This window comes from Pseudopipra pipra, chromosome W, assembly GCF_036250125.1.
Source record: "Pseudopipra pipra isolate bDixPip1 chromosome W, bDixPip1.hap1, whole genome shotgun sequence".
Lineage (NCBI taxonomy): Eukaryota > Metazoa > Chordata > Aves > Passeriformes > Pipridae > Pseudopipra > Pseudopipra pipra.
Window position 1 is genome coordinate 60,841,047 of NC_087580.1, and position 14,930 is coordinate 60,855,976.

The 14,930-nt window shown below is 45.0% G+C and overlaps 1 protein-coding gene across 2 annotated transcripts in view; it reads left to right on the forward strand.

The window, feature by feature from the left end:
• Nucleotides 1-14,930, forward strand: part of LOC135406504 (secretory carrier-associated membrane protein 1-like) — an 88,305-nt gene that overhangs the window by 36,080 nt on the left and 37,295 nt on the right. For both annotated transcript variants that reach the window (XM_064640840.1, XM_064640839.1), the window contains exons 3-4: nucleotides 12,105-12,203; nucleotides 12,468-12,579. In XM_064640840.1, the coding sequence (XP_064496910.1) occupies nucleotides 12,126-12,203; nucleotides 12,468-12,579 (190 nt within the window). In that variant the 5' untranslated portion in view covers nucleotides 12,105-12,125. The remainder of the gene's footprint in view (nucleotides 1-12,104; nucleotides 12,204-12,467; nucleotides 12,580-14,930) is intronic.

Genomic DNA, 14,930 nt, shown 5'->3' on the forward strand with positions numbered 1-14,930 from the left:
TCCTGGTGCTGACCAGGAGGAAAGCCAATTAGAAGTTTTAGTAATGTCTCTGTGATAACATATTTAAGAAAGAACTTGTTGCGAAGAAGAAATTCCAGCCAGGGAAGAGCTGACCAAAGCTCCTGGGTGGCCCCACTGCCTCCCCCCACCATGGTGGGGGAGCGGCAGCAGGCCATCCCGGGCCTATCAGCACCTAGCCCGGAGCAGTGGCAACCCCTGCAAAGGGGTGGCCGGGGCTGGGGCCAGGGCGTGCGGCAGCACAGAGAGCCACGGACTAGGCCAAGGCAGCAGAGCGACCCCACTGGCGGGCGTTTCCACCCCTCCCATCCCGATTGAGCCAAGACGGGCCAGGGCGGCCGTGCTGCAGTGCAGCCGTGCCCATGCTGGAGTGAGTGGATGCATGAAGGCTGCTACCCATGGGAGGCCCAGGATGGAACAGAGTCCCGCAGGAGATCTGCGGCCCAGGAGAGAGGAGCCCACGGCAGAGCAGGTTATTCCTGGATAGGACTCGACTAATGGCCCTGTGGGGGACCCACATCGGTGCAACTCATCTGTCAAGGACTGCATCCTATGAAAAACCATCGGGGTATAGGCCCCCCCTGCACCCCATGGAGTAATGACCTTTGGGACGGCAGATATGGAAGACCTGCAGCCCGGGGGGGGTGTGGACCCATGTTGGAGAGGTCCATCAAGGACTGTTTCCTGTGGGAGGGACCTCATGGAACAGGGGAAGGACTCAGAGCTATAGCCCCCCTGTAGCCCATGGTGAAGACCATGGTGGAGCAGGTTGTCCTCCTGCAGCCCATGGAAGGAAGGAGGGGTGGTTGGAAAGTGTGTTTAAGACTGTTTTATTTCTTACTCTTTAGCTCTTATCTTGTTAGTAATAAATTTTAGTATTATCCCCATGTTGAGTCTGTCTTGCCTGTGTGACCTCTCCCAGCTCTTAGCGATTTTCATGGGTGCCTAGAATCTGGTCAGGGTCAACCCATGACAAAAACAAAAGACGACTACTATGCCAAGAAAGCAAATCCCTTAGTTGATTAGGTTATAATTTTTATCTAAGCTAAAACTTCTGATTTCCTAAGTCATTTAGAAAGGAGACCCTCTCATTTCACCCTCAAGTTCAGTGAAATACATTAAATCCCTATGTGTTTCCCAACAGGCAAGGGTTGTGCCTCTAGGAGTGTGGAGGTGTGTGTGGGTATGAGCCTAGGCCTCATAATCAGTGATGATTCTTTGAGTTTCACAAGCTTGAGGGTTTGCAAGCTCTGAGAGGTGTCCCACTCAAAGAGAGGTTGCTGGTTGCAGCCTGCTGCAGTCCAGGAGAATTCAAAGGGCCTCACTTAGGACTGCTGTTTACAGGGTCACGAGATGATTGATTTTGGTCACGGGTCCTGAGGGAACTGGCAGATGAAGTTGCTAAGCCACTATCCATCATATTTGAGAAGTCACGGCTGTTAGGTGAAGTTCCCAATGACTGGAAAAAGGGAACTATAACCCCCATTTTTAAAAAGGGAAAAGCAAAAGACCTGGGGAACTACAGACCCGTCAGTCTCACCTCTGTGCCAGACAAGATCATGGAGCACATTCTCCTGGAGACTATGCTAAGGCACATAGAAAACAAAAAGGTGATTGGTGACAACCAACATGGCTTCACTAAAGGCAAATCATGCCTGACAAATTTGGTGGCTTTCTGTGACGGGGCTACAGCATTGATGGATAGGGGCAGAGCAACTGTCATCGTCTTCTTGGACTTGTGCAAAGCATTCAACACTGTCCCACATGACATTCTTGTCTCTCAATTGGAGAGGCATGGATTTGATGGATGGACCACTTGGTGGATAAAGAATTGGCTGGATGGCTGGATGGCTGCATGCAAAGAGTTGTGGTCAAGGGCTCATTGTATAGGTTGCCAGCTAGCATATAGTAGAACTTAAGCAGAAATGTGAATCCAAAGAATTTTGTACGTAATTAATTCCTTATATTAATGTCATCTATCATATATGCTGTTGGCTAGCATCTTTCATTATGTATCTCTAATGAGATTTCTGATTGGTTCCTTTATTCATAAGCATATATGCATGTTCCAGTCTTTAGCAGCACTGCAGGCTGTTTGGACAAAGTGTCTTTCAAGGATAAGTATCTTTGAATACATTGTTCAACTATTTTCTAGTCTGCCAATCCGCCTTTAAACACTATTACAGGTGTCTGTGAAGGGCTACTGGAGTCCTTACTGGAGACTGTGGACAGTCTTGCTCGTTAGTCTAGCAAGGTGTTTAGCAATTATGCTTTCAAAACTACTGCTACTTTAGCCATGGAGCTACAATAATCAGACTTTTGGGGGCTTTTGTAGCATTGCTCTGGCCTTCAATGCATAACACATTTTTGTTCAGTAGTTATTACTTAGGTCCAGGGTTTGTATTTTATGTTTGAAGCAGATGATAAGACTCTTGATGGTTGTCTAGTTTTTGTAGGAGTTGTCATACAAGAGACCTTTACCCTTATCACAGAAAACTCCAACATAAAGAATACTGTCTTTAACCAACTTTGTCTTCATCCTAGAACACTGAGTAATCTTTTCTTATGATGAAAAGCTTAAATCACTAAGTATTTCTGAGGAACGCGTCTTCTCTGATATTTCAGTATTCTGTTAGGAGTTGATATATAAGGTGGAAAAATGATTTTGAAATGCTGCAATATTATACACAGAGGTGGAGTTTACTCAGGCATGATGTTTTCTCCTCAGTGTATTGTCTTTGTGCATTTCAAAAGATGGTTGGTGTATTGGCTTTCCATGACAAGGTTTTGGTAGCAGGGGGGTACAGGAGTGGTTTCTGTGAGAGGCTGCTAGAAGCTTCCCCTATGTCCAATAGAGCCAATGTCAGCTGTCTCTAAGACAGACCCATCACAGGCCAAAGCCAGGTCAATCAGCAATGGTGGCATGGCATCCCACCCTTAAGGGGAAGGGAGCATCAAAGATTCATAGATGCTCGTGGTTGAAAGGAATGACAAAAGCCAGAGGGTCTGCAGAAACTCACAAAGTTTTATTAGTAAATTTCACACTTGGCATAGAAATTGGTATGTTAGTCCCTGACCTACTATATAAGGACACAGCAGTGGGCTTTGGATAAAGGGGTAGGGTGAAGGGAGAAAAGAAATTAAGCCCACAGCAGTGGGTTTTGGATGAAGGGGTGGGGAAGGGAGAAAGAGAGAGATAAATTAAAGAGGAAGAGAGAGAGAAAGAAAAGGAGAGAGATCACCAGTCCTGGCTCCAGCATCAATCCAACTGATGAGATGTCCAGGGTCCTGGGGGAACATGCGTGCATGGGCTTCATTTGGGGGTACCTTTTTATAGATAAGTTTCCCCTGCCCTGGAGATAAGTTTCTTGATTTCTATGAAAATTAGTTATCATGCACAGTCTGTTCTTCTAGACCTTTCTGGAAATGGGTCGGAGGGCTTCAGGGGTTTTTGGTGGTCTTGATCCCCCCCTACAGTCCATACCTGCTTCTTGACCTCATTCCTGCACTTGCACTGTACTGTGTTGTGCTTATCTCCAGGAACCAGAACAAGGACGTTTGTCCCAGAAAAGTGCTGCCCTACCTCCATATGGCCCCTTCTCCAGCCACAACAATCCTTGGTTGGCTTCACAGCTACTGGTTATTGATATTTGAGGCATGCACATTAGCCCCCTTATCTTCCAGGCTTCTACAGGTGGTAGTGCCTCTGGGATAACATATTTAAGAAGAGGAAGGGTGGGGGGAGAAACTGCCAGGAGAGGAGTGAGAATATGTGAGAGAAACAACTCTGCAGGCACCAAGGTCAGTGAAGGAGGAGGGGGAGGTGCTCCAGGTGCCAGAGGAGGGGGAGGTGCTCCAGGTGCCAGAGCAGACATTCCCCTGCAGCCTGCGGAGAAGACCATGGTGGGACAGGTTGTCCCCCTGCAGCCCATGGAGATTAATGGTGGAGCAGATATCCACCTGCAGCCTGTGGAAGACCACATACCGGAGCAGGTGGATGTGCCTGAAGGAGCTTATGACCCTGTGGGAAGACCATGCTGGAGCAGGCTCCTAGCAGGACCTGTGACCCCATAGGGCACCTATGCTGGAGCACTTAGTGAAGAACTGCAGCCTGTGGGAAGGATTCACGTTGGAGCAGTTTGTGGAGAACTGTCTCCCATGGGAAGGACCCCATGTTGAAGCAGGGGAAGAGTGAGAAGTGCTCCCCCTGAGGAGGAAGGAGCAGCAGAGACAACATGTGACTGCAACCTCCATTCCCTGTCCTTCTGTGTCCTTGAGGTAGATAAACTTGTGAGTGAAGTTAATCCTGGGAATAGGGGAGGAGTGGGGGAAAGTTGTTTTAAGATTTGATTTTATTTCTCATTACCATCTGTCATAAGTTTTTCTTTTTTAAAGAAAAAAAATCCCGCTTTGAATTTTTTCCCTTTACCACTGTGAAAGAAAGGTGTTGAGCAATGGAAGGGAGAAGGGAACTAGCTGACTGGATCCCCCCTGACCTGAAGGGATGGCCAACGAGGAGCCACACACAGAAGGATTAGCTGATAGTTCCATGTCGCTGATAATGTCGGAATGGCCAAAGCGACACAGATATCAGATGTAGTCCAGGTGTAAGGTGAACAGGAAGCTGTTTATTGCTCTCAAGTGTTTCTTTTATACTCTTTGTACACTATCGTGCCACAACACAATTGGTCAGAAGTCTCAAGCATAAAAAACTGTAGACTCTGCACACACTCTTATTGGTGACACTGAAGACACTGTCCATGCTGTGACATGCTATTGGTGACACTATACACATTTTGATTGGTGACCTTTGGTCTGGGCTGCATTACATTTGTTCCGTCGGCATTACAGTAAATATTTCCTAAAAGTTGTTTACATTCCTCGTCACTAATTGCCAGGCTGCTGACAGGTTCTCTGTCAACCCCGACAGTTCACATTCCAAACTAATGACTTCGGGAGACTGTAGGGGGAGGTAAGTTTGTTTTTCCTCTGGGGGCAGGACTTCACCTTTTGCCCTGACTCAGGGAGTGAGGTGGAGAGGCAGGTCTCCGGGTTCATTTTTTGGCCAGGTCACTGGCTTCTTCGAGCCCCGAGGGAGGTCCTGGTTCGCCTCTGATTCCTCACATCCTGCTCTGCCCACTGCCTGGGTGCCCTTTGGAGCTGTCAAGGACCAAAGGAGCTCCTGTTCGTCCCTGCGGTGCTTGCGGTAGGGGGTCACGCACCACCTCTGTTGTCACAGAGGCTGCCAGTGCCTCGTGGGTTTCTTCTTGGGTCTCCCTGAGCTTTGCTTTACAGACCAGCATCTCTGTCCCTTGCCAGCCACCACCTCCATAGCTGAGGGGTGGGGGCCCACCTTGGGGTCTTAGACCAGCTGCTGTGGCTGAGATCCATCCGCCATTTGCCACATGGGGTTTGTCTAGAGGTCGGCACTGCTCCCTTGCCCCCCTCACCTTGTACCTCCCAAAGGCCCAACAGCACCACCTGCCGACCATCAGGGACTAACTGCAGCCTTTGCTCCTCTGGAGGCCCAACAGCACCCCCTGGTGACCATGAGTGAGGCACTGCAGCCCCTGCCTCCCAAGGCACGCTAGTGCCCCTGCTGGTTGTGGTTATAACTGTGCCAAAAGGCAAAAAGGACTTAATTGTTTTCGGTGGAAGTTTGGTTACAGAACTGTAGCTTGTTCTGTTGTGTTACATATATATATATATATATATATTTTTAGTAAAGAGTTGTTATTTTCTTTTCCAAACCTTTTTCAACTGAAGCCTCTTAATTTCAAAGTTATAATTATTCAGAGGGAGGAGTTGGGTTTTTCTCCTATCTCGCCTTCCTTAGCAAAGTTTTCTATCTCGTTAAACTGAGACACCATCCTACTTTGGTTCGATTGGTAATAAATTCAATTAATATCCATGAGTCGAGTCTGTTTTTACTGTGACTGTAATTGGTGAGTGATTTCTCCCTGTCCTTATCTCAACCCACAAGATTTTCATTATGTTTTTCTCTCCCCTGTCCAGTTGAGAAGTAGAAGTAATAGAGTGACTTGGCAGGCACCTGGCATTTAGCCAGGGTCAACCCACCACAGCAGTAAAAGATACATATAAGGTGGACCAAGTCATAATTTGCCAAATTAGTGGTATTCAGTTGATTCCTGCTTTGTTTTAAGGTGCTTTTGTATTTAAAACATCACATTTCTCACCATATTTTTGTTCTTGATTAGGAAAAAGTGGTTTTCTGTCTTAAAAGAACACAAAATGGGAAGGTCTTTTTTTTTGTAAGCACAAAGAAATACATGAATTGTAGTTTTCTCTCAAGCAAATACAGTAGGGCTATATTGGTCTACTTTAATAAAGTTCAGTCAATAACTTTAACGTAGGCATTAGTAATTTCCTTGGTTTGATAAGTACTGCTTAACACTGCGTATGATAGAGAGATGTGTAGAAAGTCAGAGATGACAAACAGGAATATGCAGGAGAGGATTTAAAAAAACCAACAAAGCCTCAAAAATAAAAATTCAAAATTGAAAACCACCAAGCTACTAAAAGCTGCTTCTAAGATGGGTTCTTATAGGTAATGATCAAGTGACCAAATTGCTAATGGTACTTGGAACTAGATACTTATAAGAATTGATGCAGGTTAACCAAGATGGCCATGAACCACAGCTACAGTGTGAAGAAAAGATTCGTTCCATTTGCTGGCAGACAAGGACATTACACTGCTAGGTAGCAGCAGGCAGAAAAATGCCCCTGGGGGCCTCTACATAACAACAGGCCTGGCACGTGCACATTACTTCAAGGCTTCGTTCTCCCCTGTGCTTTTATGGTCTCTCTCCCAGCAGAGGCTGTGAGAAAGTGTTATCTCTACACAGGAACCCCACTTCTCAAACCAGGCAGAGGACAAACATCAGTAGGTGTAATAAATGGGATTTTCCCACACTGATCTTTTCCAGGTCTAGCATTCCCAGCTGCAAAAGTCTCTTGAGTGAAATCTACTGCCTCCTTACCAAATCTTCCGCTTTTAACCCTTTCCTCCCAACAATACTACGGGACATACTAGTGGAATAGTTAAGCAATATATTGTGGATCCTCAACTGGAAAATTTAATACAGGACCACAGACTGGTTAAGGTTGGAAGGGACGACTGGTGGGGTCATCTGGTCCAACCTCCCTGCTCAAGCAGGGTCTTCCTAGAGCACATTGCATCGATTGTGTCCAGACAGTTCTCAAATATCTCCAATGAGGAAGACTCCACAACCTCTCTAGGTAATCTTTTCCAGTGCATGGTCACCTGCACAGTAAAGAAGTTCTTTCTCGTGTTCAAGTGGAACTTCGTGTGCATCAGATTTTGCCTGTTGCCTCTTGTCCTATTGTTTGGCACCAACGAGAAAAGCCTGGCTCCATCCTCTTGGCACCCACCCTTCATATACTTATATACATTATCATAGAATCATAGAATATCCTGGGTTTGAAGGGACTCACAAGGATCATTGAAGTCCAACTCCTGGCCCTCCACAGGACCACCCCAAGAATCACACCATGTACCTGAGAGCATTGTCCAAGTGCCTCTTGAACTGTGGCAGGCTTGGTGCTGTGACCACTTCCCTGGGGAGCCTGTTCCAGTGTCTGACTATCTTCTGGGTGCAAAACCTTTTCCTAATATTCAACCCAAACCTCCCCTGACACAGCTTCGTGCCTTTCCCTTGAGTCCTATTACTGGTCACCAGAGAAAAGAGATCAGTGCCTGCCCCTCTGCTTCCCCTCATGAGGAAGCTGTAGACTGCTATGAGGTCTCCCCTCAGTCTCCTCTGGGCTGAACCAACCAAGTGACCTCAGTCACTCCTCATACGGCTTCCCCTCTAGGCCCTTCACCATCTTCGTTGCCCTCCTTTGGACATTTTCTAATAGCTATATATCTTTCTTATATTGTGGCACCCAAAACTGCATGCAGTACTTGAGGTGAGGCCTCATCAGCGTGGAGTAGAACCGGATAATCACCTCCCTCGACCGGCTGACGATACTGTGCCTGATGCACTCCAGGACACGATTAGCCCTCCTGGCTGCCAGGGCACACTGCTGATTCATATTCAACTTGATGTCGACCAGAACCCCCAGGTCCCTTTCCATGGCACTGCTCTCCAGCACTTCATTCCCCAGTATGTCCTGTAACATCCAGGGTTGCCCCATCCCAGGTGCAGAATCTAGCACTTGGCTTTGTTGAACTTCATGTGGTTGGTGATTCCCAGTCCTCTAATTTGTCCAGGTCCCTCTGCAGGGCCTCTCTGCCTTCAAGGGAGTCAACAGCTCCTCCCAATTTAGTATCATTGACAAATTTACTTAGTATACCTTTGAGTCCTGCATCCAAGTTGTTTATGAAGATGTTGAAGAGAACTGGCCCTAAGATGGAGCCCTGCAGTATCCCACTAGTGACAGATCGCCAGCCTGATGTAACCACATTTACTATAACTCTTTGTGCCCAACCCATCAGCCAGTTGCTCACCCATCGCATGATGTGTTTATCCAGCTGTGTGCTGGACATTTTGTCCATTTGTAGTACGAGAGACAGTATCGAAAGCTTTACTGAAATCCAAAAATATTGCACCAACTGGCTTCCCTTTGTCAATTAGGTGGGTTATCTTGTCATAAAAGAAAATTAAGTTTTATAAGATCCCCTCTCAGTCTTCTCTTCTTGAGGCTAATCAGGCCCAGCTCCCTCAGCCTATCCATCCTCTTAAGAGTCGTGCTCCAGTCCCTTAATCATCTTAGTAGCCCTCCACTGTACTTGTTTCAGGAGCTCCATGTCTGTCTCATACTGCAGAGCCCAGAACTGGACACAGTACTTACACATGTGACCTTACCAGGGCTGAGTATAGAGGGGCAGGATAACCTCCCTCAACCTGCTGGCAATGCTCTTCCTAATGCATCCCAGGATTCTGTTGACCTTCTTGGCCACAAGGGCACATTTCTGACTCATGGACAACTTCTTGTCCACCAGGACCCCCAGGTTCTCCACAGGGCTGTTTTCCAGCAGGTCAGCCCCCAGCCTGTACTGGTGCATGGAGTTGTTCTTCCCCAGGTGCAGGACCCTGCACTTGTCTTTATTGAATTTCAGAAGGTTCCTCTCTGCCCATCTCTCCAACCTGCCAAGATCCTTTTGAAGGGCTGCACAGCACTCTGGGATATTGGCCACTCCTCTCAGCTTTGCATTGCCAGCGAACTTGCTGAGGAGGCACTTTCTCCCTCTGTCCAAGTAATTGATGAACAAGTTAAATAATACTGGACACAGTATTGAACCTTGGGGGACCCTGCTAGTTACAGGCCTCCAACTAGACCCTGTGCCACTGATCACAACCTTCTGGGATCTGCCTTTCAGCCAGTTCTCAATCTACCTCACCATCCACTCATCCAGTCCACGCTTCCTGAGTTTGCCTAAGAGGATGTTGTGAGAGAGTGTCAAAAGCCTTGCTGATGTCGAGGTAGACAATGTCCACTGCTCTCCCATTATCCATCCAGGTAGTTGTCTCGTTGTAGAAGGCAATCAGGTTGGTCAAGCATGATTTCCCTTTAGTGAATGCCTGCTGACTACTCCTGATCACCTTCTTGTCATCCATGGGGGTAGAGATGGCCTCCAGGATAAGGCACTCCATCACCTTTCCAGGGATTGAGATGAGTCTGGGTGGATGGTAGTTCCCTGGTGTTAGACACCAGATCAGTAATTATTGGGTCAGAATCACCTGGGAGGGGGTAAGGGTGTGTGTATGTGTGTGTGTGGAGGGGAAGGGGATAGGTCGAACCTCATGGAGGTGAGGTGGTGTCATATCCCTCATGGCAGGCCCCGGAGCCCACACGGGGAAGCCCCAGAGCAGCAGTCAGTCAAAAGCAGCCTGGGAAAACTTCAACACACCACACCTCCTGGAGCCCCTAAACCAGCCTCAGATTGGCAGGGACAGTGAGAATGCTGCCCCTCACCCTGGCCTGGGGCCCCCGAGCGGCCAGTGGGTCCTGGCCAGTGTGGCCACCCTGCCTGCGGGAGGGTGGCCACAAGGACCAGAGCAGATAAAACCAAAGCCATATGCTCACCACATGGTCACAGCCCTGCCATCTGGATGTATGAGAGCTGATCTTCCACAAGGTTTCAATGGTATCTATATAATCTGTCTCTCCCTCTTTCTCCTTCTTCTCTCTTCTTGCTCCCTCTTCTTCTCTTTCTTTGCTCCTTTCTTGATGCTTTCGGTAGCTTAAAGCTGGAGGGATTGGATTTTGACTTAAGTGTTGTGGATTAGTATGTGCTGGGTCAATACTGTGGTGGAATGGTTTGTCTAGCTTGTGTGGTGCCCTTTTGAACTTTTGCTAAGTTCCTCTATTTTCTCCCCTAAATTATCAATAAAAGTACCTCTTGGGAACAATTCTGTGGCTTACTCTCCTGACGCTTGTTATGATCTGGTCATTAAAATTATTAGAAATACCTCTGCCCGAATTAAGGTGCAAACAAGACCAGATGCCAAAGTCAATAGCATGGGTTTGATTTAATGGTAAATGTGAGGCAGAGAGAGAAAGAAATAGGAAAAGGAGGGGGGGGAAAGAAAGTGACAGAGATTAAAATAGGAAATCTATCACCACTCCGTGCAACCTGGTGGCATCTCATCTGTCCAGTTCTTCTGGTCTTCTTGGTGGTAAGGGTCCTGCAAAACTTAGAGTCCAATGCATTAATATACATTCAGGAGATGCCAGGCACCTCCCCTGCGGGTGGGGGGGAAGCTTTGCAGTCTCTTGTGACAGGCTCTGGATTTGTTGCCTCACTTGGATCACGTGCAGTCCTCTGGTGGTAGGTGGCCTCAGGAATGGGGGGGTGGGGGCGCTTTGGGGGTCTTTGATGATAACACGATTTATTCTCTACTTCCCATGAGCAGCGATGATCGGCCACTTCCAAGAAGCAGGGCTTCCGTATGCATGATGGTTTCTCAGCAGGCAGCCATTGGAGACAATGAATGCCCGCCCCCCTGCTCCTTGCCTTAGCTTTTATGTCTGAGCTGATGTCATATGGTATGGAAGATCCCTTTGGTCAGTTTGGGTCAGCTGGCCTATTTGGGTCCCCTCCCAGGATCTGGCCCTCAACTGAGGAAGGAATGTTACAGTGCTGATGCTGTGCTCCACAGTGGCCAAAACACCAGTGTGTTATCAACACCCTTCTAGCTGCCAATGCAAAGCACAGCACTGTGAGGGCTACTGTGGGAAAATGAACTCCAACTCAGCCAGACCCAATACACCGGGGGAGGGGGAAGAGTTACTCCTTTGGTTTGGTGTGAGGAGATTTCACCATCATACACTCAAAACCCTTCTCTTCCACCACCCACTGAGCTCAGCTAGGGCGGATTCTTAACACAGATACATTCTTCTTTCCTGAGCCTTGTTTACTTCTCCTCAGACTTGAGATGATTAGGCAATAGTCTTATCTCAAGTCCCCCTTCGAAGTCCGAATTCTAGTCAGGCTTCAGTGGTTGCAGACAGGCAGTTGCTTCCGTGTAGTTTGACAAAAAGTCTTTCTATGATTTTGACAATGTTTAAGACATTACCAACATTTCAGTCCACCACGACGCTATCTCAAGGTATTAAAGAACCTTATATATATATTTTAAAGTAAAGCTCCTGGCCAAGCCCTTGAGCTTGCGGCTCCAGGGCCAGAGTGTTACATCTGGGTCCTCCTTCTTGCCCTTTGTTAAGTAGAAAGCTCTGGAAGACATTACTAATAAATGACATCATGATTGAGAATAGGAACAGATCTCTGTTAAATCCTGCCATTGTCTTAAATAACTGTCCTTATTCATATTCATGTCTGAAAAAAATTAAAATTCTTTTTACTTTTTATTGATCCATAAAATCCCATGTGTGTTTATGGCAAATAGTGCACAGTAAAAACAAAAAAGTGGAATGCTGCACCACAGAATATATATTATAACCTAAAAGTTATAAATATCAGATGTTCAGTTTATCATTAATAATTCCTTTAAAACAACTGGATTAGTTCTTATAGAGTTAATGAAAAGATGTTTATTAGGAGATTGTTTCCCCATAAATGTCTCTTGTTTTCTTAGCCTCCCTTAGGAAATGTGAAAATGCCTAATGTACCCAGTACCCAGCCAGCAATAATGAAACCAACAGAAGAACCACCTACTTACACACAAATTTCAAAGGTTTGTCTATAACTTTCAGGCACTAGGTGCCTTTCAACTATAATAAATACACTTCTGGAGTAGTGTATTTCATAAATAAACTTTGTTTTCCTGATGATTTATGAAAATGAATACTGCCTTTAAGTAATCAGTTACTGCATGAATTTGTGTAATATTAGCTCAGTCTTCATAACTGGAGATGCTTAATTTTGGAAAATAGACTTGGAATATTTATTTTTTGTTTGTATTTTTTAATCAATATCTAATGATGCTTATTTTATTCAGGAGCGTGCCTTGGCCCAGGCAGAACTGCTAAAGCGTCAAGAAGAACTGGAAAGAAAAGCAGCTGAACTAGATCGCAAAGAAAGGGAAATGCAGAGTGTCAATCAGCAGGGGGGTATGCATAAAAAATGCTTTATTAAATTACAGAAATTTCACTTTTTTCTTAGAAACTGTTTTCGTTTTACAGTGTTACTGTGAAACAGATCAAAAGACTTTTTATAACCTCTTCAGGAAAAGAAAATTTATCTCCTTTGGAGAAATGCATACAGTGAATAAAAACTGGCCTGCCCAGATTTTCACAGCAGAAATTTTAAATGAGGCCTATGTTACAGGTTACTGTCTGCTATAAGCTATTTTTATTCTAGGTTAATATCCAAGTAATAATATTGAATAGAAATGGAGCAGTTTGAGAAGTAACTTCATAAGTAACACCTTTGATTTCTCTTCTGTCAGTATTTATAGCTGTAGGAGAACTTTACCATTTTGAAACATATTCTGATCTTTTTGCTATGTTACAGACACAATATTCTATGCAAATATCAGAAATATTTACTTTATTAATAATATTTTATTAATTATTAATATGTTGCTTTGGAACCCATAGTCAAGATCTGTATCTCATTTTGCCACAAACTGTAAGTAACCATCAATTTTCATACTGCAATTTCACATATGAGATTTACATCCTCTTAACTGAAGATACTTTGCTAGAAGTAGATCTATGGGAAAAACTTTAGACTGAAGTTAAAAAACCCCAACAAAACAAAACACTATGCAACGTTGACTTTGTGTGATCTTTTCTGACTGTTGTATTTCCACATGTGCTGGGATTTTTTTGCTCCTGTGGTTATTAGAATGTACAGCAGTACAATTCCAGATTGCATGATCACTTAGTAATTCAAATTCTTAGGAACTTTATGCCAGTCATATGCTAGGATCTGGGAATAAGGAATTCTTCTAAGGAAAAGAATCATGATGATAGTGTCCCTACATTAAAACATTTTTATTTTCTCAGTATTTATTCTTTTCAATGTCTTTATTTAATCTCTGTACCTCTTCTCCTAGATAATTATTTTTTGTGGTTTTGGATTTCTTTTTAATTTTCTTCTCTATATATTGCTCCTCATCTAATTTTACTAACTTATATTGATAGTTTGGATTGATTACTTGTCTCTTTCAGGCTTCAGGTACAGTTTTGTTCATCTATATCATACGGAACATAACTCTGATACTGCATGCATGTTTCAGGATATTTAAAAAATGGGTATTTACTGTGTTATTAATTTGCAGTTGTGTCCTAGTTTCGGCCAGGAGAGAGCTAATTTTTTTTTGTAGTAGCTGAGGTGGCGTGGCTGTGGGCATGTCTAGGAGGTTATTCGATACCACCTTACATCATTTGCCAGGGGTGGGGGAAAGGGTCTCTCTCTTGCTTCCGAGAAGAAGGGTGTTCCTTCTGGGGGGAGAAAGCATGGCGGATGAAACGGTTGGTATTGTTGCGGACTTTCCATGTAAATAGTTTCTTTGTCTTATACCTTTTGTTATTAATATTGTTGTTATTGTTCATTTTCTTATCTCATTTCTGTTTCCAGTAAATTGTTCTTATCTCAACCTGTTATCTTTGCCTTTTGTGCTCCCAACTGGAGGGGGAGGGGAAGTGCATGCCAGTGTGGTTTTGGAGGGAGCACTAAATTGGGGAATACCATTCCTAATCCATGGCAAGTTGTTCACATCCAAGTGTTTGAAGAGTCCATGAAGAATCTAAAGGATTCTTTGGGTAGACTGAATAGAGAAGTGAGAGCTCTTAAAGCTTGAAAGAGGATATTGAGCCAAATGACTGCATAAAAGATGCTGCACTTCAGAAATTGTATGTTATGAATGAGGAGCACAATATTCCTTTCCTTCTGATTTTTTTTCTTTGGCACACTCGTTTGAACTCCTTTGGAAACCTTTTAGAGATGTTTTGATTGGAGGACAATGTCTTTTGCAACAGTACTTTAGCTATTTGCATTCAATTGAAGATGCTGGCTGCACATTTAGGACACTGTTGTCATATGCAATTGACTAAAATGCAAAGATTTTCAAGCTGGTATGTCTGCTCAGCAGCAAGTCAAGGGAGATTATTCTTCCCCTCTACTCCACTCTTGTGAGACCCCACCTGGAGTACTGCATCCTGCTTTGGGGCCCTCAAACATAAGAAGGAAAGGGGCCTCTTGGAGCAACTCCAGAGGAGGGCCACCAAAATGCTCAGAGGGCTGGAGCACCTCTCCTATGAAGACAGGCTGAGAGAGCTGGGGTTGTTCAATCTGGGGAAGAGAAAGGTCCATGGAGATCTTATAGCAGCCTTCCAGTACCTAAAGGGGGAACTACAAGAAAACTGGAGAGGGACTTTTTACAAGGGCATTTAGTGATAGGACGAGGGGGAATGGTTTTAAACTGAAGCAGAGTAGGTTTAGATTGGAGTTCTTT